A 27,058-nucleotide genomic window follows, 5' to 3' on the forward strand; every position below is an offset into this window, starting at 1 on the left:
GCGCAACACAAAGAAGACAAAAACGCAGACATCAAAGTAAGACAAGGCCTGCTCCATGAGAAATGAGGAAACTTAAGCAGTCGTCTGAGAAATAAAGAGGAAATAAAGGAAACATTCAAAGAGATCTTAACATTTTATTACTATTTATGATAACTCTGGTTTTTATGCTATATAGGTCTTGACTGAAAAAAATTAACAATCTAGAAGTCTTTGCAGCACTTAGTGTTGTGTCTCTGAAAACACGGGTGCATTCACTGTATTTAAAAGAGTCAAGGATGTATCACAATCAAGTTTTAACCATCCTGTAGCTGAGTGTTGAGAGGAAAATTAAAACCACCTTCCTGAGCTGCTGGGGAGAATGTCTGAGTTCTAACAGTAACTTCTGAATTTTAGTGAGAGTACTTTATTTCAATAACATGTTTATTTAAATAACATGTTCTAATGTACATTTCAAATTCTATTCAGCACTGTGAGGTGTTTTTAAACTACAGAATCAGTCATATTACAGTAATTCACAAAGAGATCTCTGTACAGCTGGTTGCCTTTTCCTCATTGTCCTTTGTCATAAAATTTGCTAACTAGTTAAGAGGGCAAATATACTTAATGAGTCATTTTTATGGCACATTATTTACAAAGGCCCATTATTAAATGAATATATTTACTTTTACAAGCATCACTTGCTCAATTACCAACGCTGCTCCAAAAATTTCAAGTCATACCTAGATGTTTGGTGTACCTAACTGACGTCAATCAATTTACCTTTTTCACTGAAAACACGCAATGAGGAGCATCTTCCCCACTTTGTTTTGGTCAAAAATATGATTTTAAGATCTGCTGCTTAAGACAATTTCCTACTTTCATGGCCTTTACCTCAACACATGTGATGGTGGAACTCAAGCACCTCTTAGGGTTCTGATCTTGCAACCACTAATTTGTTTTCTCGTTTTAATCACACACTTCGTTCCGTTCAGGTCAGAGCGTTCATTCTCTGTGTGTACTTATGTAATTCCTGCAGGCACTGCTCAGGTTGATCCTGCCTTCTCCCCCCAGACACAGCTCAGTGCCCACACCTTCACCAGGGGCTGCAGAACACACACAAAAAGTCACCTACAACGCATATTTATCCTGTTGTGCTGCAGAAAGGCCTCCTTGTGGGTCAGTCCTGAACTAGTGCATTAAATAGCTTTAAAAACACAACCCCTCTGCTCGGCCCTGCTGAGGCACGTCTGGAGGGCTGTGTCCAGTTCTGGGGGCCTCAGTACAAGGAAAACGAGCTGGGTCCAGCAGAGGCCACAAAGATGGTGAGGGGTCTGGAGCATCTCTGTTATGAGGAGACACTGTGGAGGCTGCGCCTGTTTAGTCTAGAGAAGAGAAAACTGAGAAGGGATCTCATTAATGCACAGAAAGATCTCAAAGGTGGGTGTCAAGAAGATGGTGCCATACCCTTTCCAGTGGTGCCCAGCGACAGGATGAGGAGCAATGGCCATAAACTAAAGCACAAGAAGTTCCACCTCAGCACGAGGAAGAACTTTCTGTGGAGGGTGGCAGAGCGCTGGAACAGCTGCCCAGGGAGGGTGTGGAGCCTCACTCTCTGGAGACCTTCTAAACAAACCTGGACACGTTCTTGTGCCACCTGCTCCAGGTGCCCCTGCCCTGGCAGTGGGGTGGGACTGGATGGTCTCCCGATGTCCCTTCCAGCCCGAACTGTTGTGCGGTTCGGTGGAAAACCCGTTTCCCCGCTGCAACATCTGACTCAAAGCGGCGGGGAGGGGGTGGGACACCAGCGGAGTGAGAACCGCTGCCTTCCTCCCCCGGCGAAGCTCCAGATTCCCCATCCCTCACCGCCGGGGGAGAGGGACGCGCCGAAGACACCCCCGCGCCCCGCCCGCCCCGCGCTCCCCTCACGGCCGGGCCCGCCCCGCCCCTTCCGCCGCGGCCCCGCCGGCCGGGAGTGACAGCGCCCTCAGCCAATGGCGCGGCCCCGCCGGGCGGGGGGGGCGGGGCCGGCGCCGCCGGTGCGGCTCCCTCAGGGCAGGGCCGGGGGGACGCGGGGCCGCCATGGACGAGCCCGAGCCGAGCGAGCGCAGCCCCTTGTTGAGCAGCGGGGAGCGCGGGCGGGCGGCGGTGGCGGCTGCCAGCGCCTTCCAGGGCCGGCGTCTGGCCTGCGCCGCCGTGCTGCTGGCCGAGCTGCTGGAGCGGGTGGCCTTCTACGGCGTCACCTCCAACCTGGTGCTGTTCCTGAACGGGCCGCCCTACGGCTGGGAGGGCGCCCAGGCCAGCCAGGCGCTGCTGCTCTTCATGGGCATCACCTACCTGGTGTCGCCGTTCGGGGGCTGGCTGGCGGACGCGCTGCTGGGCAAGTTCGGCACCATCCTGCTGAGCATGGCGCTGTACCTGCTGGGCATGCTGGCCTTCCCCGTCATCGCCGCGCCGCACACCCGCCAGGGCCTCTGCGGGGACATCCCGCTGTTCCCCGTGGAGAACTGCTCCTCGCCGGCCGCCAACGCCACCCCGGCGCCCTGCTCCCAGGCGGGAGCCACCCGCTACTGCGCCACCGCCACCTTCGTGGGACTGGTCCTCGTGGGGCTGGGCGTCGGCTCGGTCAAGGCCAACATCACCCCGTTCGGGGCGGACCAGGTCGGGTATCGTTCGGCAGCCGCAGGAGGAGCCGCTCGTGGGCGCCGGTCTGGACCCAGGGGTGGCTGTCACGGTGCAAGAGGGGCTTTGCCTGCCTTGGTGGGGTGGGCAGCGCCTGCTGGTTCGCCTCTCTGTAGGCGTTTAGCCTCGGAGGGAATCAGATCGTCCGGCTCTGTTCCCTGTGTAAATGCAAGTCGTGAGGTTGTGCCCTGTTTGGTATAGTTTTGGTGTCTGTGTGGTGTCTGATCCTTTATGGCCTTTGGTAACCCTGCCTTACCTGTGGCCCCTGAACTGGCTAAGCCATCACCATCTTGAGGAGTTGGGTTGAATACTTCATGGCCATTAAGTGGATTGTTATTTATCCTCTATTGTGGAGTTTGTACCCACTTCATTTGACCTCAGAGCTCATCAGGATAAACATTTTAGCTCTGACAAGGATGACATGGGCCTTCTAGGGCAGTGTCAGGGGCCTTTATCATCCAGTGATACACGAAGGCCAGAGAACAAACAGCTTTCTATGCTTTAGGTATTCTCTGTGCACTGCATTGCCCTTGAGTGATGTTTTTTGTGCAGGCTAATGCTGCACCACACGATGGGTGGGAAGGTGCTCTCAGCGTGGTAAACGTTTCACCTGGGCTGTTCTCATGAGGACATGTCCTGTCAAATGACCTTCCCCGGATCCGCCTCAGTGATATCATTCATTGGATCATCGCTGCAGAACCCAGTGGCCTTACAGAAAACATTGCAGAGCCACCTTAGAGTTCAGTATTGACTGGAATGGTCTGTTGTGTGTCCCTTTTTTACAGCCTTATGCTAAGGTACTATGCTGACTGTGGATGTTAAAGTATAATTTCTCCTTCACAAACTGAGAACTCCAGATGCTCAGATACTGAGCAGCTTTTTTAACCAAACTGTTCTTGGTGGCAAAGCAAGGAAAATCCAGTTGCACTTCTGCTTACTGGCCTGTTGAGTTCTGGTTAGAGCAGGTGTCAGAAATGCCATGAAATTCTTTGTAAGAGGGAGGATCTACCACAGCATCTTTGCCAGACATTGCTCTGTTCTCTACTGTGCAGTCATTTCTCATTCTTTGGCACCTTGTGCATTCCAAATTTGGGAGTTCTGGGTGAAAGGCAGTATATAAATGTAAAACATCATTACAGCCTAGGATTGTGTGTCCCCAGTGCATTGGTTCTGTTTGAGGCAGCCTGAGCCCATCAAGTGAAATAGCTTTAATATGACTTTATCTTGTAAGGTGTTTTTCAAAACTGACTGCTTATTCCCAGAATGCTTCATGAACGTTAAACATAAGAGAGAAATAATGGCAGGAACAGGGTAAAAGAAGAGCCATTGCCAATGGAAGTGTAGCTGTTGTAGCTGGATTTTGTAAAGGCTTTTCCCTCAGGATTTCAAGGAAAGCAGTTTTTGGCTAGGTGTGCTGATAATTCACAGTGATTTATGTAAGGTGAAGCAAAAGAAATACTCCTTTCTGGTCCATAATAATCAGCAGAGCTCTGCCGAGGACTGAATTTTTCCTCTTCTCTCTTTTTCTGGCTTATCTATTGTTAAATAAATTACAGCACACCACTTGTGCAGTTTGGGGCCCTCTTGGGTGCCTTCTCCCTGCATAGGAATGTGGCAAACTGCTGGGGAGATGCTCATATATTGCTGAGAATAAAGCCTGTCTCCCAGAGCCACATTCCTGGGAGGCCAGAGTGCAATCCAAACAGTGTTTTGGCTGGATGTGGGCTGATAAGATTTGTCCTTTTCCCCTTAAATACCAAACGAAGGGAAGTCTGAGTTGCATATAGTTGTATATAATTTACCTTACACAGCCACTATTCAGATACTGGTAATTACGTTTCATTGCAGATCTCTTAAAAACTGCCATGTGAATTTTTCAGCTTTGGTGTAAGTACAGAATTTGGGTGGAGAGCTCTAATACAGTGAGAAGAATCACTTTGTGGAACGTTGGAAACTGAATTCCAATACTTACTTTTCTCTTAAGCTGGAAGATGTTTCTTAATTTCTATTAAGTGGATGCCTTTAGAAGTGCTGTTAAAGTGACTGAGTCGAGTTGGTGTCGAGTAACTTTTGCCAGCCAGCTCAGCAAGAAGAGTCACTGCAAAGTAGGGATAGACCAGCTTTGTTTAACTGTGTTTATAAATGAGCTGTTTTTCTAGAAGTTGCAGATGGATCCATCACACTGCTCTAAGTCTGACCCGTGGTTCTCAGAATAGTGTTTCTCATCATGTGATCAGCACAACCCGGCACTTTCCAGTTCCCCTTTCAAGTGTTTTGCTGTCACTTCCTGTTCTACGTAGCAGTTTGTGATTTTCTGTAGTTAGGAAACAATATAAGTGTTTGCCATTATTGTGAAAGCTGGTTTAGCTTCAACATTGAAGCCAGAATTAGCAGCAGACTACTGATCTAGTATCAGCCATAATCATTGTACTAATTATAGATGAATCTCTTTCTGGGTTATGGTGATTAGAGACACGAGTTCTAACCCACAGTGTAGCTTCCTTCTGTATTGCCCTCACAGTCAATAAATTCCTCAGTCCATAACTGCCAGAAATATTCCAGCTCTGCCAAAATTGTTGTTATAGTTACTGTTGGAAATTGCTGGTATAAAGCTGGCTTTGGAGTGATATTTATTTATTTGTGGAGCTTAGATTTTTCCAGCCTCTGGGTAAGGATGGGGAACCACAGATAAAGATTTGAAGGTCACTAACTGCGAGGGTGGGGGTTTTTTGTTGCTGTTGTTGAACTTCTGAGGAGCCTGTGGACATCTAAGACTCTGCAGTTTGAAAACAAGTTGTGGCATTCACGTGGCCAGTAATAATTTGTGTCTGTTTCTGCCAGGAACGGAATAGATGGGACAGGAAGCAGACTTTAAATGTGGACTTGCCAAATTTGAGTAAGAAACTTTGAAATTATGTACCAACTGAGTAATAGCTCAGTTCCTGATCTCTCCAGATGACCTCAAGGAATAACTGGTGTCTGTAGTGAAGGATTGGAGGGTCAAGGTTCTGTAAATTTGACTGCACAGAATTGGTGTCATTGTGCTTTCTTTTGCAGGCTAAAGACAAGGACAAGCTTCTGTGTTTCCACCCTTGCTCTGTTGTGTGGTTGCTCACAGAGTTGACTGGGATGAGTTCGGGGGTTTTTGTTGCATCTGTCACTTGTGACTGTCATCAGTTGATTGCAGGAACAAGTGAAAACTGCTCCTGTCAGTAACTCTGGAGTGATCTTGTTCCTCTCGTGTGAGTCAAATGGGAGCTCAGAGCTTCGAATCTGTGGTGATGTGAAAAGGAAGAGACACATCCTGGGACTCTGAAATGTTGGGGTTTAGGAAATACTTGAGATCATTAGCAGATGATGACAGAAATCAATCAGATGTCCCAGGGGAATGGTGGGCACCAGATACACACGAGCTGCAGCAAAAATAACAAACCTTGTAGTAACCAGTTCTTTGGAACTGACCTGTGAGAGCTCCAAAATCCCTTTGTGACAAAGCAAAGCATCTAAAACAGGAACTATGAAAAAGCAATTATGTCTGGTTAGATTCCTGACTCTTTGCATAATAATCAGAAAAATCTAATACAGTCTTAATATTTGAGCTGTATAATATTGTTGTTTTCAAGCCGTACCAGCGGCTTTGGCTGCTGTTTGGATCATCTCCCAAGAAAGAGGTTGGTGTTGAAAAATCCAGGAGAGGGATAATTGAGCAAGGATCATCTTTCTTTGAAGTCACAACGAGATGTAAGTGTTAACCTTAGGACAGCTGTGCTGTGGAACTCGCTGTCAGTCAAAGCTTCTCATCCGGGGTTGTGACCAAAGATCCAGTTACTCTTCCTCCGGTTCTTAGTTGGAGTTGCATTTGAAATTTTGCTCTAAGATGGCAACTTTGTATCCTAAATGGGTTTAGAGGATTGCAGTGCAGAGTTACCGAGCTAGTGTGTCCTCTGCTCAAAGTGGCTGTAAATAACCTGGGGATGGCACAATTCCCATCTCAGTCTGCCAGGCACTCAGAAGTCTTTATCATGAAAACTGCGGTCACAATTATGTCTTATGTGACCATATTTAATCTGATACGTGATTTGTATTAGAAATTTTGATTTTGATAACTATTATTGTTTTGAAATCCAGTGCTGTGTAGTCCCATTTATAAAACTCAGAACGTCACTGTACTTTTCTTTCTGCATTTGGATTGTTTATATTTAAAGGACACCAGATTTTTTTTTTTTTTTTTTAAATCTGTTTCATTGCAATGGGGCCAAAATCTTTTAAATGTACCTATTCTGACTCTCAGTGCAGGGATGTGGAACCCTTAGCCCAGAGCACTGATTCCATGCAGGATGTGTGCCATTTCTGCCCATCATTTTCCTGCTGCAGTTGCTGGTAGGATGTTGGAAATCTAATGAAGCTGGAAGTGCTGGTATCACAAGGAGAGTGAGGAGGGTGCTGCTATGCTTGAGCACAGATGAAATTGAGCAGAGGGAGTGATAGATTTTTCTTTCTGCTTGGGTGATTGAAAATAATGCAGCATAAGGGGGGAAAGGAGAACTCCTGCCGGTTTGTGGAAAAGGCTTGCGCTTGATAAAAGTAAAATAATAAAAGTCTGACATGGTTTTCTTCTTCTTAGTCCCTTATTAAAATGTATTATGAAGATGTTTTGTGCTGTCACACAGCTCAGGTATAACGACCAGCAGGGGAAATTTTGAGTGATCCGCTGTAAATGTATTATTGCTGATATTTCAGGCAGCCAATGAGATGTTTGAAAAGAATTGCCTTTTAACTCTACCGTGTTGACTGGTTTTGGCAAAGACATCTTCATAGTTCTTCATCTTTGCACCATCTCAGATGTGGCTGTGATGTGATTATTAGTGCATACATTTCCTTTGATGAGGAAGGAGAAAATGGATTCTTTGTGTGTTGTAAGCCTGTGGTGTGCCTGCCCTTTTTGAGCACCGCCTTCCTTTTGGGTCACTCTGTTTCAAAAAGGATACTGGAGATGGAGAGGGGGAAGTTTCAGGCACACAGGCCTGGTCGGGAGTTTCCAGGCAAGGAATCAGGAATCAGCCTAAGAGCTTCTACCCTTGAAAATGCAGCAAGAAGGAAGATGTGACAGTGGTTTGTGGAAATAGTGGCTGGGGGGAGAGAGGCAGAAACGGGCCAGGGATGGGATAAAGCTCAGCTTTCTTCTGTTGTCTCCTGGAACTGGGTAGAACTAGTGCGGCCAGGCCAGGGCAGGTTCAAACTAGGCAAGGGGAGCTGGTGCTTCCCACTGTGTAATTAGCTGGGGAACTCTTTGCCAGGGGATATTATGGATTCTAAAAGCTGACCTGGGTTCAAAGGCAGGTTAGACAAGTTCACGGAGAGGAGAGCTGCTGCATTTATTAAGGAGATAGATAGAAGCTGTCCTTGGTTTAGGAAGTTTCTCGAGGGCTGGGATAATACTTGATAGAAGCATCACGCTGGGTTTGCCCTGTTCTTACCTGTATCAAAGTTTGCTCTCTTCTCCCAGCTTTCCTTTGTACAGATGTCAGCCAGGTCATGTGTAAGAGGGAGGATTAGATGTCTTCTTCTTTGCAGAAATAAGAGGACCGAGACTTTATGATGAAGAAATGGAAACTTCATAAAACTCTTCGCACAAGTTGGAGCACTGTGTTCCTTGTGATTGTTTGACTAATTATCCTGCTGCTGTTTGGGGATTAGAGGGAGGGAATTCCTGGACTGATACACTACTGCAGGTGATGATTATTAGAATTAGGAAATGAGTACCAAGTTGAAATTAGAGAGGGAGAATTTCTTGGATTTGTCTCCAGGATTGTATTTGACGTGGTAACAGATGTACCTGAGTGCCCAGCAATGCCATTAACTATGCACAGGAAAAAAATGTCTTAATATTTCTTTTGTTGGGCTTGGCTAAATGATACAGATGGGTTTGTGCACCACTGAGAAATCTGAAGCTGTAAATCACAACTGACAATGTTAAAAGCTTATTTCAAGGCACAGCTTGCTTTTCATATTGCAAACTAAACGTGGATGTTTTGAAGATCTGGCAAACGAGGAGGAGAAATTTGCGGTTGCAAATGAAAGTTAACTGATTCAGCAAGACTAGTGCATGGCACTGACTTGCTAGTCACTGTTAATGGCCTTTCAGTCATAAACCACTGACAAATACAGCATTAGGAATTCTTCTGCAGACTACTTGATCTTTTTAATGTATCATCTCAAAATTTAACTTGCATAATGTCTTTTACCTCACCTCTTCTGAGTGATGCTGGGTTCCTGTGACTTCATTACAAAATATGGGGTGACTTGTGGTAGGCAATAATAAAGAGTGATGCTGAAAACTCTGCAGGATAATTCTGTAAACCAGGGATGTCTTTACTTCCACTGAGAGACACTGAGAGCTTCAAGCAGGAAAATAAAACTATGAACAGTGCTGGCTTAGAGGGAAAAATGTTTACTGGGGCCTTGTGACACTCAGGCAACCCAGATTTAGTTTGGAGGTTTTTTTAAAGGTCAGAATGACAAGTCCTCCGTTTGTGTGCTGATGATGAGCTTTAGGACTGGGTTAAACTTTACATTTGTTGTTGTCATTTCATCAAATATCAGGTGGAGCCCCAAACACTTAAATCATTCCAGTGTGACTCTTAATGAAACCTGAACTCTTCTGTGCATTGAACTTGCTTGAATTCTAATAAACAGGCTTCATTTTCTTCAGAAACTGAATTACTTGCTTTTAATCTTTCCCAGGTCAAAGATCGGGGCCCGGAAGCCACAAGAAGATTTTTTAATTGGTTTTATTGGAGCATTAATTTGGGAGCTATTCTGTCTCTGGGAGGCATTGCATACATCCAGCAGAACGTGAGCTTTGTTATTGGATACAGCATCCCAACAGTCTGCATCGGGATTTCCTTCATGGTTTTCTTGTGTGGTCAGAGTTTCTTCATCACCAAACCCCCTGATGGCAGTGCCTTCACAGACATGTTCAAAATCCTCACCTATTCCTGCTGCTCCAAGAAGACACACATGGAACGTTCAGCCAGCAGGTTTGTGCACATTTTGAGGTCACTGGACCTCCATGCTGCTAGCTCAGAGTTTCTGAAACTGTAGCATAACCTGACTCTGCTGCTTCTAAGCACGAATTAACTTCTCTGTTAGATTTGTTTATGGGTGCCTTCTGATTTGAAAAACACTGTCGCCCACATTTAATATTGTAAGTGGCTTGTTGGGAGCCAAAATTTTTCCACACTTAAGAGGTGCCCCTGGGATACTGGTGGTTGAATCACTGATAAGAGATGTCAGGTTTCAGGTCCTCAGACTGAGAAACAATTCAACTGACAATTCAATTACCATAATTAATTCAGTTAACAAACAATATCACAAAATAGAGGTTATTCTGAGTTCTGCTGTGACCTATTCTGGCCTGGTTATGCTGCTGTAACTTACAGGAGTTACTTTGGAAATGCATAAGCTGTTCATGGTGAAGTGTCACAGTCATGTCAGTTTTTGCTGTTGTTTAACTAAACATTTCAAATTCTTTTCCAAAGTGAAGGCCAGGGAGTTCTTCACCAGCCTCGCAAGCAAAGCCTGTTTGAGATGGCCAAGCTGTCTCGGGGGGGGCCCTTCAGAGAAGACAAAGTAGAAGATGTAAAAGCTCTTGTCAAGATTATCCCTGTCTTCCTGGCTTTAATACCTTACTGGACAGTGTATTTTCAAGTGAGTAGTTCCAAATGGTTACAGTTGTATTTTACATGTCTAAAAAAACCCATAATTTCTAATCTAATATTTTTTCTGGGGGCTCTCTCATAAATCTGAAACTTACTTTGAAGGGGAGAGATGAAAAAATGGTTACTAAGAAAACTCTCAGATAATATTTTGACATAATAATGAAAAAGAAAATAAAATCATTGTAGCTGTAGTTAAGACTCAGATTTTGTAAATGTAAATAAAAATTTTGTAATGTTGTAACAATAATTCTCTTTGGTTTTGCTATGTTAGCACTCTACCTCTGGTATAATCATTGTTAATTATTAAAAATGCCTCCCTCTCAGCACTCCTTGTCCAAGTAATGTCAGCTCATCTTTCCTAATTCTAGATGCAGACAACATATGTACTGCAAAGTCTCCATTTGAAAATTCCTGAAATCCCAAATGACACCAACTCCATCCACACGGTAAGCAGAGCAAAACAGCTTAAAAGTATGTTTTCTTTAGCTGAAATGTAAGTGAGGTAAATATTGTACAAAAATTCCAGCAAGTTCAGGTAGTGCCTAAGGGGAATTTGTGGCCAAATCCACTGGGCATTTAGAACCACGATGCACATTACAGGGATTTTGTTACACCAACAACTCCAGGTGGAGTCCACACCGTCCTGTTCTGAATGTGTGCAGGTCACTCTCACTGCTTTAAGTAAGTGTCTTTATCCTATTCAAAGTCTGACCTTTGAAGAAAGCTTATAAATCTATATGCCCTGAGTTTCCAAACTAGGACAGCAGCTTTCCTGCAAGCTCAGTAGGAGTACCCATCCTTAACTGATGCATTGATACATTTGTTACTTTATACTGCTTAATCAATGATCACTTTACCTTGAAAGAAGCTGTTCAGTCAATATTTTCCAAGAAAGGCTGTCATCATGTGAATGCAGAAATGGTACAGAGAATAAAACCAAAAAGGATGAATATAAGTTATTAACAGGTCTACTTTGTGTTATTATGAACCGTGTGATGTCTTTTTATAACACTGTCAGCTGGACTAGAGAAGTGGATTATTTTCTTCTAACAAAGTGCGCACAGGAGTTCAGAGTCCCATTGTCAGACTGAATATTAAAAAGAAAAATATTGTCAGTCTGAATATTTATTGTGTAGAAATGAACAGGGAGCTTTGGTTATCAAGCTGAGCATTAGAATTGCTTCAAGTTGTAAGTAGAGCGTTATGTTTAATTAAATTAGTTCAAAAAATAATGACTTTCACTGTTTTTGCTGAAAAGACTTTAAAATACCACATTTTCTAACAAAAGTGTGGATTTAAAAGTTAGTTGCCTGATTGTAGCGTTTACTTAAACACTATTTGAGGCAAGGATGATGGAACAATGTCTTGATACTTCTAAAGAATGATTTTCTGTCTCACCCCAAGAGTGACTGGCTCCTTTCTTCAGGACATCAGCTGTGTTGCCTTATTTAGAAATACTCTGTTGTGATCCAACAGCATAAGACAACTAAGTTAATTTGGTTTTGCTGCCTTCCATGGTAGGTGGTCTACCTGAAGGATGCTGACCTGCCATCTCCTTTATGTAGTGATTTGAGGTAATTAAGAAAAGGAGCAGTAATATAACATTTTACACTGTACCTTGTCAGGTTTTCCTTAAGCTCTTGCAGGCACATCTGCCCAGTACTAAGACATATTTTATTTCCTCTTGATATGAAAAGAGTGAAATATGTGTATGCCCTTTAATCTGCAGGCTCCTGATAGAGTAGAAAATGGAAAGCATACATTTTAAACAAAAAAAAAAAACCCCAAACCCAAGTGATTGGTTGGGTGAAATACAGCAGTGCCAGAGGCATTTGGTATTTCTCATCTTTCTTACCAGATTTAGCAATGACAAAAAATTCCTACATCCTTGACTCTAATTACACAAATCAGTCTCTGTACAAACTGTGACACAGGTTACTGCTGGTGTGATATTTGAAGCAAAGGAAAAGGTGAGTGGGAGAGGGAGGAAAATTGACAGCTACAATTTTGCAAACCTTCAAAATAAGCAAGAATTTGACTAACTCAGCAGAATTCACTGTGCATTTGTCAAAGCATGTGAGCATTGCTAAGTAATGCACACAACCTTCTGTATCAAAGTGCTGAATATTTTCATATAGCCAAACTAGCTTGTTATTCCCTTTGTAAAGCAGTGGAGTTCATATTTTTCATGACTGAAGTAGGGAAAAAAGTTTAGTTCTGTCAAACTAGAGTCTATCACTGGAAGCCAAATAGTAGACACTATTTAATTGCATTAAATAACTTCCTGACTTGTGTGCCATTCCTGACTGACTTAGAATGCTTTTAAAAATGGGTGTATTAATTTAAATAATCTGCACAATTTTTTACTAGATTTGAGTTACACAATCAATCATTCCTCAGACAGCTGCTCTATGACTAAGAAAATCTTAATGGCAGAAAAGCTCCCAAAGAAGAGCAATTTTTTTTTTAATTTTTATTTTTTACATAAGATGTATTTCAGGATTTATGCAGAAACACTCAGATGTTGTGATAATGCTAATGGCCATCTCAGCTCTCAAAAGGACTTCATACAGACTTAGTTTAGATAGTTAACTTTTGTTTTAACAAAAATTAATTCAGAGTAAGCACCTAAAATATGAGCCCTCTGAAACTTAGCAGTCTTCTAAAAAATCCTTTGCAAAACGTCTGAGTTCTGTGTTTTGCATTCCGAGAGTCCTTTCTTCATCTGCCCAGTAATTTTCTTAGTCCTCATTTTCCTTGGAATTGTGTGCACTGTTATTTGCTTTTGTGAAAAGAACCTTTTTGCTCTGAACACTCGAACAAAAACAAAGCCCCCTAAAAACAACAACAAAACCAACACCCACCTCAGCACAGCTGGAGGTGCGTCTGGAGAGGGAGAATATCCAACGCTGGTGGAATTGCTGTGGTGAGAGTCACTGGTGCTTCTGAGCTGACAGATTGATGAGCAGCCAGACTGAATGAAAACCTGAATAGCTGAATGTTTTCTTCAGCTTTGACACACCCTCGTTTCTCTTTTCACAGCGTCTGTCAGTGCACGGGGCTTTATTCTGGATCCGAGTGTTTCGTCACGGATCTGTTTTTGTAAAATAATAGTAAAAATCAACTCTTTTAAGTATGGAATTGCTAACTTGAGTTATCTGCCCTTTAAGTTTCCAGCAGCCTGGTTGACCATGTTTGATGCAGTGCTTATTCTGATCCTAATACCCTTAAAAGATAAATTGGTGGACCCCATTTTGAAGAGGAATGGGCTGCTCCCATCCTCGTTGAAGAGGATTGCAGTTGGGATGTTCTTTGTCATGTGTTCTGCCTTTGCTGCAGGTAAGGAGACAACTTTGAGATCTACTTACATAATGAATAATTCAGCTACTTGCAACAGCATTTTAAAAAAAAAACTTTGTGAATCTTTAATTCAGTGTTATTCAGATCTCACTGTCATGGGATAGTTGGAATGCAACTTCACAGATGCATTTCCCATAATGAAAGAGATTGTATCCAAAAACTTACTGAACTGTTCTGAACATTTGCAGTAAAATTGGACCATTTTTCCTGCCTGAAGTGGACTTTGCATATACCCTTTAAAACCAGCCTGTCAGTCAGGGTTTTCACATACAATGTTACTTTCCAGTACATTTGGTAGTGGAGAACTATCTGTTTTCTGACCAAACGCCTTACCTTCATGATCAGTGAGTTGCCTGAACAGGGGTCCAGTATTTGGATACAAGGCTGTTAGTCCTCTAAAAATAAATTTACAGTGTTCTGGAAGTCCATCTTGTCTGATTTATGTGATCTTGAAGTTGAGAATTTATTTATCGTGGAAAACAAATTAGTTCAGAAATAAGTCTGTTTCTTCATACAGTCTGACTTCCAAATATTAAAAAGGTGAAATTTTGCCTTTATCTGAAGTAATCAAGTTAGGTTATGGCTGAACAAGAGTTTCCTCCCACTTTGTTTTTTTTTTTTTCTGCCCTACCTTAATGTGCCCTAGTGTTTGGGAATTAGTGTAGTGTAAAATAGCTTAGCTGTAGCATGAAAGGGAAAAGATGGCAACTCTGCTGGAACCATAAATCAGCTGCTTTTGAGATGATTTAAGGTTGTTAAAGGCTGCTGATGTGGAACTGAACATCTCTGAGCAATGCTTCATGGAATCCATAGCCTTCACTGGCATCACTGAAATGAACATATTGATAAAGCATTATAGCATTAAATAAATGAATTTCAGCACTTGTGATGCCCTATATTTTAGGGAGAGGGACACTTTATATGGCTATTAAGATTTCTTTCAGTGAGAGAGATAATTACCTTATTAGGCCAAGGTCACTTTGTATGTGGGCAAAGAAAGTTCTTAAAGCAAAGTCACTTAAAACTTAAAATAGGAGTGTTTCTCTCATTCCATGTTTCTTAGAACACTGGTACCGCAAAAGGGGATGATGTAAAACAGTTAAATGTCAGCTCTTTAAATAGAACTCAGGCTCACATATAAGGGAATTCAAAACCAGCAATATCTGTCTTTATTAGTAGTGGTGGGGGGAAAGCACACTGAGCCGTGATAGCTGAGTTGGGGAATGGGTTCATACAGCAGAATTCTTAAAAATATTAAATGCCACTTTTTCTGTTCACCTACAAATGTAACACATTTGGTTTTTTGTGGGTTTGATCCTCCCCAGCTCTTCCACAGTAGAAGCTGAAAAGGTGAATTCTTTGGATGGTTATCTGCAATCTGTTTGGAAAGTTTAACCTTTTGGAGTAACTTCATATCTCTTCATCATGAGAGGAATTTAAGAGCTTCAGTTGCCACAAATTTGGGGTGTAGGAAACTGTTGATTTCTAGCAGGGTGGAAAACTTCTGTTGGCTTATACGCTTCATAGAATTTTTATTTTTTCATTAAATGATATTTATAGCTGCCATATTTTAATATTCTTAAAATACAATATTATTTCCAACCATTTCTGCCTTAGAGAGAGAGACTGATTAAAATCCTTAGCATATGATGATGTTAAGAACTTGCAATCATGGAAATATCCTAATGATTTGTTTGTGCCATATTTCCATTTTAACTTATTTAACAGGCATTAGTTGTGGACAGTACTCAGGCTGCATATTAGATTGTTTAGATTATTTAAAATATTTTATAAACTGTGTAAAAATACAACTGATTAGATTTAATGAACATCTGCTGTGCTTCATGCATTTTATCATAAATTCTGAGCAGCAATATTTAAAGTTATCCAACTGGAAAATCTACTTCATTTATAGAGTTTAAACCATTATGGCAAGAACTTGAGATTATTTTAACTACTAAATATGTGAGATTAAACGTGAAGCTTGTCTATTAAAGTCTAAGGAAGACTCAGTGGATTCTAGATTCTGAATTATTTTGAAGATAAATGGATGGCAAGGTTTGGTATATTTTAATTATGCTCCTGTGTGGCTAAATGCCTCCTAAATCTACTTATGTTGTGAGGAATATAAACAAAAAAAGGATCACTACCCACACAGGGAGGCCGTGTGGGTAATAAGCACTGTAGGAAGCAGCCTCATTGACTCAGTCCTGCTCCTCTGAACTGGTGATGAATAAATTCACCTTCTTTCCAAGGATGCTGAGAGTTCTTTTATAGAGGTGCTTTTTGGGTGAAGGAGGGAGTTTTTATTAACTCTGAGCTATTCTGTAACACTGAGCCCAATCATTTAATCTGGGCAACCTCAACAAAACCCTACAGTGCTATTTGATATTCACTTTCTGCTCTAAACTGTTGTGTTGAGCAAGCTAAAAATGCTTATATTTTACACTATCATGTCTACTTTTCATTCTCTATGAAGTACTTTCTATGCAGTGTCTTGCTTGTAAATCAAGCTCTAATGAGCTTTTGGCTCTCTTCGGATGAAAAGTGTCACATAAAGGTCATAATCATATTCATAGAGGGTTTTCATCGTCCTACAGGACTAGTGTAGCCATTTTGATAAGCAAAATGGTTTCTAATTTATTAATACTATGGTGGCAGGTGAAATGGTTCAACACTGCAAAGAAGTAGTTTGTGAAAATGAGATTGTCTTTAAAAAAAAAAAGCCCAGCACAGTGTCTATGAAAAAGCTCTCAGCTGATCCATCCAGGAAAGGTTTAAGTATTTATATAATTATTGCTACTGAATAAGAATATAATCACTAATTCTATGGCAGAACAACTGTATGTCTTGAAATAACAATGGCAAAAAGTAGTCTGAAATGCTTTCTGTTAGGAAATAAATACACATTCCCATTGTATAACTTGTAATTGCAGTTCAGGGCTGAATCCTAATTTAATTCTGAATATGAAGAAACAATATTTGTGTCTTAGGTAATTTTTTTTTTCCCTCCACGTAGGAATTCTGGAAAGCAACAGATTAAAAATTGTAAAGGTTAAAACAATTAATCAGACAATTGGAAATGTTACATACCATGCTGCAGATTTGCCAATATGGTGGCAGATTCCTCAATATGTGCTGATTGGATTCAGTGAAATATTTGCAAGTATAGCAGGTAAGAGTCTTTGTTTTAAATCTGCTTTTATATCCATCCTAAATGATGGAACTCTAGAATATAGATACTTCTGAAATCATTATAAGTAGGCTCTGATGTTTCCAAATACATTATTTTTCATTATATGAAGTGGCATAATCTGAAGTGGCAAAACACACTATTTTGTTTGCACATTTGAAAACTGACTTTTTTTTTCAAAATTGAATTTCAGGCAGAGCAACACTTAAAATATTTGTGTGGCATCCAGTTAGCATTGGATATTTTCAGGCCCTAATGGAAAACAATGCACTCTTTCAATGCTGTATTTTAGTGCAGTATTGCGTCCTCTGAGTCTTCCTCTGTGTTGCAAATACAATTTGTGCTTTGCAATATTTTGGCTTAAAAACTGTGCTACAGTTTGGAGTAGTAAGTGGAAACACCTTTGTGAGGACCATCTTTAGAAAGACTTAAGTTACCACCAGTTTAAATTCACATTACTGGAGTTTTTGCATCTCTGAAATAAGAAAGGGTTTTGTGAATATTCATAACGAAGTAGCTACTTTGATACTGTTTTGTCTACTTCATGTACAGATCAGTTTTTCTGTAGTGGTTTTAGCTACCAGGCAGGCTGAAACACTGCTCAAATTTTACCTGTCTTGGACAAATGCAAGACACCTTAGATTTTCTAATGCTGTTCTGTGTTATGCACACAGAACAACTGTGTGATCATACTGATCTTTAGGCTGAAAGAGAAGTGGGAGGAGAGGGTGAGTAGGACTATAAAATCTGATATTTCCTGGGCTGTTTCATAGACCTGCAGGGCTCATTAGCAGGAGGGGAGCACAGGCAGCTGAAGCACCTGTTGTCACTGTGGCATGTCTGACACTGGTGGACTGTGATTAAACAAGTGAAATGCTACTGGGAATCTCTTAGCAGAGTGTTTGCACATCTAATATTTGGCAGCAATGCTTGGTTACCAATAACAGAAACCTTTCATGGGAGTAGAAGTAGCTGCTCTGATACTACTTACATCAGGTAGCTCAGCAATTCTGTTTAGTGTATTAGAACTCCTCCAGTGACTTGATGTAAAAATCATTTAGCTTTTGCTTAACTATAGTTACTTATTAAGTTGTTGAAATGCTCTTTGTAAATGGTGAGCTTTGAAGATCACCCATTCCAAGTGGCATTAAAGGCAGCTCTTTTTCTTCGATTCCTTGTGATAGAACCTCCTGGTTTCATTTCCCCCCGAGGGAGGTGACTTTCATTTCTGGGCAAGCACAGTGGGTTAAAATGAGATCCTCTAATTCTGTCAGGTCTGGCTGGTGGTGGCCCCAGCTGTCACATGGCCCATTTGTTCCCCTCAGTGGAACAGAGAACTTCTGCTCCCCCACGTTTCTGGTTACGTGGTGTTTTCTGCTGTCATCACAGTTGTTAGGCAGTAAAACAACGGGCTTGGATTGCTTGGCAAGTAGAAGAAAAATGTGGGTTTGCTTTGTTGGGTTTTTTTTTTCATCCCTCTGGCCTGGGACCTCCTGTGACTGGAGGAATTAGATATGTATTGAACTCTACCATAGATATTTACTGTGTTGGAGGAATTCTGTGTGAAATCTTCCTTCTTCATTCCCTGTCCTCCAGCAGTCAGTAGCTGGATCTGGAAGTGTTGAATGGCATAAAGGGATGTGTCCCCTTCCCCAGTGATGTATAGAAAAATCCATTAATTAATTTCCTTGAGAGAGTTTTTTATCTTCAGAGCATACTAAGAGCCAAGATATCAGACATTTTAGGTTCTTGAGTGGGAATTCTGCTTAAGCAGTGTGGTCAATCTGTGTCATTGCTGTGCTGTATCAGTGAGCATTTCATTCTGTGTGGACAGTACCCATCACACATCCTAACACATAGAAATCTGGAGTCTTGCTTAAATTTAGCATTTTTAGCAAAAGAGTAAAACGAGTTACTTACTTATAGTTACAACTTCAGAGACTCTGCCAATTAAATCTGAACTCAGATAAACAGATGACTTAGAATTACAAGTGTTCATGCAAAAATAAATCAATATCTTCCCTCGTACACAATCTTGTTTCTCTGTCAGGTGCTATTACTGGTTTATAGGTGTTTGCAAGGGAAAAACAAGTATCTGCAGGTTGTGGAAAGGTCAAGGACTTGAAGAATTCTCTGTTGAACTCCAAACTGAGGGTTGTTTTTTTTAAATGCTTTAGTGGACTTCATGAGAAGTCAGGTCTTTAAGGCTTACACAATTCTTGTGTGAATACTCTGCTGTTCTGCACTGCTGGGTCTGTACCAACAGCTTTGTAACTTCAAAAACTCTTGGTCATTGTTAGGAAAAATGTACCAGAAATTCTATGCAGAGCTTAATTGCTTTGTGTACTGCCCTTTTATTTGATTATTTTACAAAGACTTTTCTCCTGCCTTCTGATTGTTATCAAACTTAATTCTTAATATTTTAAAGAAGGCCTCTAAAGACTCGAGAATATACTTTACCAATTTGATATTAAAGCTGATAAAGGCATCTATTATGCTATGAAAGTCAGCTTTAAAATAAGCAAACTGTTAATGGTTACAAAACTACAGTGATGTGGAAATGTTTGTTGTGAACAAAAAGGGGCTAAATATCACAAGAGCTGAAACATACGTTTGGTTTTTTGTTTACTGTAAAACTAAGCATATTCTTATTAAGCCACATTAGTTACACTCGAGGTACCTTTAAAAAGATGACACACATTGCATTAATCTTTTGTGTTACTCTGTCAATCCTCTCAACACACCCCTGTTCAACTGGGAATTGTAATCTCACATGACAACACCAGCGAGAGGGTTTAATTTCAGAAATGCTTGTTTGTGGTAGCATGAAATCGTTATCAATGGCTGCCAGCGGGGCAAAGAGGCTCTGAAGGCAAAGAAAAGATTTGATATTCTTTCTGCCAGATCAAATATTAGCAAGGCTGGAAAAATTATTTGAGTTTAGAAACGTGCCTTGTTTTGTTGCAAAAAGTGCAAACAGTGTTTACACCCGTTTTGGTTTTTGTTTTGAAGTTTAAGATCTTTTCCCAGCAGGAACTCTCACATCCAGTATAGCTGTAAAATGAACAGGAGAAAACGTGGTCCAGATCCCTTCACGTGTTATGCTTGAGCTTAACTTTTACAAAATGTACAGAAGCCTGGTGACCAAAATGTGACTGAGGCTCTGGACACTGGTGGCAGCTCTGATAACTTAACAAAAAACTTAAAAAACAAACTACTGCATCCTGAGAGTAGTCTGCTTTTTTATTTTTTTCTTAAAGTGAGAAAGGCCAGATAAATACTCCTTGAAATACCTGAATTTTTTATATTCTGATAACACCCCCACAAAGCCTAGGGAAAAACTAAAAAGGCATTTTTAATTCTCAAAGTAAATATAATTTTGCCCCTCCCCCCCCCTTGCCCTTTGGCAGATGTGTCTCCATGTCTGCAGCAATTCTCTCCTTACAGTTTGAATTCACAGGAACCCACACAGAGTTGGGTGTTTCAGTTCCCTCCTGCCCTCCCAGAGATGTTGTTGGCCTTTGTAACGTGTTTTGCACAGGAAAGGAGAAGCAGTTGTTGGTGATTTCTCAGGTGGCAGTGCAGGGTGGGATCAGTGAGAACACACAGTTCTGGTTCTCTTACAAGAACCAAGTTCACAACAGGCAAATGGGCCTGTCTGGCTTGAAGTGTTAATCCTTCTCTTGGAAAGAAATGCCAGTGTGTTTCTATTAAAGCCTGTCTGGAGTAGCAAAAGTCAAATACCAGTAATGGTGTGGGCAAAGCACACCTTTATTATGCAAGACATGAGATCTATGCAATTTTCAGTCTGTAATGCAAGATTTATGCAATGCTCAGGTCTGTAATGCTCTCTTTGCCAAGAAAAATGCCAGATGAGGTAGCATTAATTTTCAGTGTGAAGCAGACTGTTTTGAAACAAGCATTTCACCTGTCAAAAACAGCTCTGCAGAAAATGTATTTGCCTGTCTCTTGTGAATAATCCCATTTGATTTTTGACAGGAATATTATTCTAAAAAGGAGTTAATCATGGGCATTAGTCTTTGCATGGCAGAGCTAACCCAGTGTGTTCTGTTGGTACTCGATTTCAGGAGCACACATTTTCAGATTGATGGTCACTGGTATGTTTTCCTTGGGTTTATTGGTTGAAATTTGGGTAAAGGCAGTTTAAAGTTGAAACCCCATATCTACAGGTCTTCAAAAGAATAGGCTGGCAAGCAGTGAGCTCAGAGAATTCTGGATCAAAATAAAGGTAAAAACTAATTACTGCCCTTCCAGCTGCAATTAATTTCTCTGTCTGCACCTTCAGAGATACAGACACCGAGTCTGTGAGAAATAAATGTTCCCGGTCAATGCAGGAGTGACCTTCAGTTCTCGAGCACTTTGTTCTCAGCAGGGAACACCACGTGCTTTGTAAATACTGCACAACAGACAGGGAATGCAGAAACGAGGGAGGTGGGGAACGTGGAACTTGGCAGATTAGAGTTAGTTTGACACATTTCTTTGAGGATAATTTTAGACAGAAAAATGAATGTGTTGGCTCAGAAGATTTCTTGATTTTACAGGTGTAATATTAATAAGATCAAAAGTGTGTGTCTCAGATGTTGCCCATTTGAGGGGTTGATACATTGATGACCTTTAACAGTGTTCATAAAGCACTTAGAGGGATCTGGGAACTGATAGGGATTCACTGCCCACCTGTAACTTCCACAGCGCTAAAGCAGAACAATTTACTCTTGTTTCTTAGATCTTCCAGTAGCTTTTTTTTTTTTGAATCTTTTAATACAGGGCTAGAATTTGCATATTCAGCTGCTCCCAAATCCATGCAGAGTGCCATTATGGGGCTGTTTTTTTTCTTTTCGGGGATTGGATCATTTGTTGGCTCCGGATTGTTGGCACTGGTGTCGATTAAAGAAATCGGCTGGATGAGTAACCACACCGATTTTGGTAAGTGTGTTTTGCATGATTAATTGTTTGCCTCCTGTCAGTTGCCTGCTCAGCTGTTCCTGCATTTTATCACTAGAAATTCCTTACAAATACTTGCATTTTAGTAAAAAAAAAAAAAATTTAAATTGGGTACAGAAGAAGAATATATTAGGTATCAAGTACTGAAATTACAGTCTGTAGTTATGGGGAGTAAAATGTACCCATCTCTCTCTCTTAGTGATTATTCAGCTTCCTCTTTTCAAGTGATTTCATTGAAATTACCCTGAGTTAATTTTGCATTTCTGTCTTCTAGCTATGTATACGCTGAAAGTCCAACAAATCATCTGCTACGTACTGCCAGTGGAAGTTAAAAATAATTACTGGTACCAGTAGGTGGCACCTTGGGAATTTTAGAAAAATCCCACCATCCTCTGTGGGCTAATTAGTTCCAACTGAAGGAGTGTGAAAAGTTCTTGAAACATATGCTAGACCTACTGTGTGTACGTGGCATAAAAGTGCAGCCTAAACTTTAGCTTTAAATTTGGTATAAGAGAATTTACCATTTAAATCTGATTTGCATCTACCACAAAGTAATGTTATCTGGGTCAGTACATATGCCACAAGTTGTTTATAAGTTGTTCTCCCAGAAACTGCAGAAGATGATAAATAGCCTTAACTTTATGGAAGTGCCCTCACCAAATGAAAATTCCATCATATTGAGACTTTTTTTCCCCCCCCAGTCAATTTTAAGATTAGAAAAGCATCTTTTTCTGCAACTTTGTACAGAGGTAATTCGGCTATATATATCAGAAGGGTAATAATTACATGCAAATTAATGAAGGTGCCATTGGAGGCAACTGATGCCTCCAAAATCTGCTCAGGGAGCTCACTCTCTGCTGGCACTTCAGTGTTGGTTCCTGCCATTGAAATGACTTGTTTCTCCTACAAGAACTAAGATTTCCTGGGTTTAATATCCCATCTCATAAAGGATAATTACTACTCTTTAAACACGTCTGCTCCTGGAATGGAGATTCACGTGTATATTGTATTTTAAATGTCAGGGAAAGCCTCCGTTTAATTTTATTGCGTTTTATTATAAGTTCCTTTAATTGAATCTTAAGTTTCAGTAATTAAAGCAATTTAATCTGAACGTTTATGGGCATGCTGCATGAACAGCTTGTTAGGATCCATGTGTACATCCCTGTTTTACTCTCTGCACCCTATTTGATAATCATAATGGTCCCATTGGCTGTGGCTCACGGGGCACGTTGGAAATGAGCCACAATATATTGTTCTTGGAAGTACAGCAATAGGTAGTGCACATTTCTTAACAGAGGAATAATGTTTTAGCAGTGAGCCTCCTTAATTTAACATTATTTTGTGTTCACATTGTGTCATCACTCATTTGGAACCACTTTGAGGGAGTGTCAGAGGTGAACCACAAAGAAACCACGGATGTCTGCGTGAACTCTAAACTTGGTCCCAAAAGAAGGCTGAGAAACAATGGCAGTAAAGGCTTTCATTGTATCAGTGGAGTTGCCTAACTCTTTCCTTAATAGCCTTTATTTTGGGGATTTCTGGGGGGTTTTTTGTGGGGTTTTTTGTTGGTTTTGTTGTTGTTATTTTTGTGGGGTTTTGGTGGTGTGGGGTTTTTTGGGGGGGTTTTTTTGTCTTTTCTTCCTTTTTACTTGGTCTAAGGCCATTGGAGCACAAAGAGAGCATTCCTTGTACTGTGCACATCTTCCTCAGCAGGGCCACCTTTTGCTCTGGGTAGTTAAAAATGAAACTGCTGCTGGATGGGAATGTGATTTGATTTGCACAGTCTGTATTAATGCTTTATTTTTTTCTCCCCACTTCTTTCTAGGTAACATTAATGGCTGCCAATTAAACTATTACTTTTTCTTGCTGGCTGCTATCCAAGGAGCAACCCTCTTGCTTTTCCTGATCGTGTCTGTGAAATACGACCACCAGAAGTCGAAGGGGAACGAAGCGGCTGCCAACGGGAGGATCTGACCCCTGTTCCAGAGCAGCCTCTGCTCCAGCAGCACCCAGGGAAGTGGCAGCACTCCCAGAGCCCACGGGCTCTGCTTTTCTCCAGGGGGACTCTCACCAGACCTGCATGTTACAGGAGTCCTCTCCCCTGCCCCCCTCGTGTAACGTAGGTAAGTGCCTTATGTCGGTGGGGCTGTTTCTTGCACTACGTCCTGGCAGAGGACAAACAGACCTTGGAAGTGGATTGAACTCCAGGCCTTCGAGTTGCTCTTTGCTCATTTGTGAGATGTTTACTTAACTCTTCAAAGCTGGGACACTTACACTGGGAAATGGAGTAGAAGGAGTCACGTGTGGCACGGACTGTTCCTGACCCAAAAGCTCTGCTCAGTGGAGAGCAGTGGATCTGCAGAAACACTCGACAGTCTCAAGCCTACTCTGAGGACACAGGAGAGAAAAACCTTTTACAGAAAAAAAACCCCTCAACTCGTGGTTACAAGAACAAACTTCCAATCCTGAGAGTCGTTTTGGGGGGAGAAACAGGGACAAATTAAATTATAAATTAGATCAGATTAAAAACTAATATGATTTTATAATTGGCCTTCTACAGGCAGCGTATCAAGGGTTTTAAGTGCAAACTTGCAGTCAGAAGTATCCAATACTGAAGACTGAATTATGTATTACACAACTGCTGCAGATTTTGGTGCACAGTTAACACCTGTTGGAACTGCAGTTGTTTTACTTCAGAAGTGTTTTTATTTCGGAATCTGTATTAGGACAACACCCACCTCTGGACAAAGCAGTGTTCAGTCTAAGTCTGTTACTCCCCTAAGGAATATCCTAAATATTTGCAGGAAGCCAAGTGAGCTGGAATTCTCAGCAGATCAACGCGCAATAACCATTTAGCAGCCTCAGCCCGTTCCTTCAGTCTTGCCTCTTACTTTCAGCTAACAGGGTTTGTATCTTTCAGCAACACATTCCTCCAGCAGAGCCAATGGTTTTATGTTCAACCTCTTGAATTTTACTGATTCTAACAATTGTACTTCAGGTTGTGTGCAGACTGGTGTGGGAGGTGCAAGGAATTATGCAGAAAGAAAATAAAACCTTTTTATTATTAATGTGTTGAATTTTTATAGTTTCCTTTGTCTGCAATTATGTTGTTAAAATGTCCTTATTTTGTACATGGACATCTTTTTAATGAGTTTACAAAATAAAATGAACTTCCATGCTGTGACTTTTGACCCTTTGTTTCTAGGTGAATAAAAACATATTAGCGATATTTTGTTCTTTAGCCTTTATTTCCTAAGGATACAGGGGAGTGGTATTAGATTTCTAAATCTCCCCTGTTAGTTTTGTCAGATAATGTAGCAGTGTGCAAGCTGACCTGTCTTTGCCCAGATAAATCAGTGTAGATGCTTCAGCTATTACTTTACCTATTAAGACTTAAAACTGGAATAACCAAAGAAGTAAGTACCATCTCATGAGGAAACACTAATTTCCTTTTCTAACTTTGTTTTAAAAGCTCCATATGCCATGTTTCTGGAAAATCCCATTTATAACCAGCTAAAAAAGCCTAATATTAAGGTGCTGGAAGCTGCATAAGGAGCCGAACAGGGACCACATAATTTTTCTCTCAGTGTCTGCTGTTCCAGTCATCTGATCTGGGGGTGAACCTGAAGTGTTCCGTGGCTGTGTCATTATTTCCCAAAGCACATACAGGCACAGGAAAGAGCTGGGTTCTTCCTGCTAAGTGGAATTCTATGAAATTTATGAAGATTTACCTTTTAGAAGTGTTCCTTCCTCTGAAGGACTGGCACTCTGCTCAGGACCTCCAAGAGGAGCATTGCCTCTGGTGGTAGATGTCATCAGCTCTGGTGTCTGTGTACTTACCCCTTTTCTGATAAGTGAACTTAATTAATTGCACCATTTTTTCTCCAAGTTCTTAAGTTTTTCAAAAACATTCATAAACTTCCCCTCTGACCAGGGATAGTTAAAGCTGAGTTTAATGAAGAAGGGAGAGTCATCTGCAGATTACCAGAGAAAGTAGGGGTCTGACAGCAAGTGTGACAGGAGCTACAGCCAAGCTTTAGTAAAACTATTATTTAAGGGAAAACATAATCAATAATTACGAGGTTATCCCACTCACTATTCAGGCAAAAGTCTGTTATCCTGTTACAAGCATACAGTAAATGCCAACATGTTTGTGTAGTGGTGGCTCTGCCACTTTGGAGACGAGGCTGAACATGCAATCAGTTGTATAATTTAATTTTTATTTGGGATGACTTGGCTGAGCTCCAGGCACAAGTAATTATGACCATTTACGAAGATTAATCTGACACTTCTCATCAAAGGGACAAGGCCTTGTAGTGATTCAAAGGCTTAGTTGATTCTTCCTCCCCATCTAATCTCCCAGCGTTTCCACTCCAGTCACAGAAATAAGACTAATCAATCAATGTTGTGACTGCACCTCATTAATGAAACACCTTGAAGTGTTTGAGTTCAGTTACAGTCACTTCTCAGGTTGTTCCAGTGCAAGAGAAAGATCTGTCAGGAGTCACCCAAGTAGATGGTTTCTAAGCCTCTTGGCTTTCCAGGTGACTGAAACTCAAAGCACAGCACAGAAAAAGATTTGTTTAATATGAGACCAGGAGTCTGATTAAAGTTTGCTTACTCATAAGGAATTGTAAAAAGAATAAGCTTGTACCTCACAGTGCCTGTACAAGCTCTAACCACGTGTGAAGGATGGGTGCCTGTGACCCTGTGTTCCACTGGAGATTATGAGGTGGGTACATCACTCTTTCTTTTAATTCTGGATCTCTCAAGAATACACCAAGACCTGTTTTCTCTTGCTTTTGTGTCTATACTGAATATCCCTCCTCAAAAAAAGGAGAGTATTTTTCATTTATTCTGCTTCTGTAAACCTCCATCACGAGTTTACAGCATTTGAGGTTATCTGTCACTATTCCCCTCAAAAGTCTCTACTCAGCTCTGAGTTGGTTTTGTTTTATTTGTGTGTTCTTGGTGTTAAGTTGCTCAGGGCTGACATGAGACAGGGTTTCAGCTTAACAATAAACCTGTGTTAGAAGCTGCACAGAGTTCTTAATTTTCAAAAAGCAATTTCAAACACAAAACAACGTTACTGCAGCGGTTTTGTTTATATGCAGGGCAAGCTATGGCGCTGCAGCAAAGCCCTCTGGGGAAGCAGATTACAAGG

At 41.2% G+C, this 27,058-nt stretch overlaps 1 protein-coding gene across 1 annotated transcript; it reads left to right on the forward strand.

Moving 5' to 3' along the window:
* Positions 1–1,978: 1,978 nt before the first annotated feature.
* SLC15A4 (solute carrier family 15 member 4) lies at positions 1,979–25,117 on the forward strand. The gene is made up of 8 exons (XM_027891013.1): positions 1,979–2,637; positions 9,403–9,698; positions 10,200–10,368; positions 10,748–10,825; positions 13,550–13,718; positions 16,759–16,914; positions 21,718–21,876; positions 23,720–25,117. Exons 1-8 carry the CDS (start codon positions 2,059–2,061, stop codon positions 23,866–23,868), a joined length of 1,755 nt encoding a protein of 584 aa, XP_027746814.1. The 5' UTR covers positions 1,979–2,058; the 3' UTR covers positions 23,869–25,117.
* The last annotated feature ends 1,941 nt before the right edge of the window (positions 25,118–27,058 follow it).

Source organism: Empidonax traillii, unplaced genomic scaffold (assembly GCF_003031625.1).
Source record: "Empidonax traillii isolate 1590-97213 ecotype Southwest subspecies unplaced genomic scaffold, ASM303162v1 scaffold308:size980311, whole genome shotgun sequence".
Lineage (NCBI taxonomy): Eukaryota > Metazoa > Chordata > Aves > Passeriformes > Tyrannidae > Empidonax > Empidonax traillii.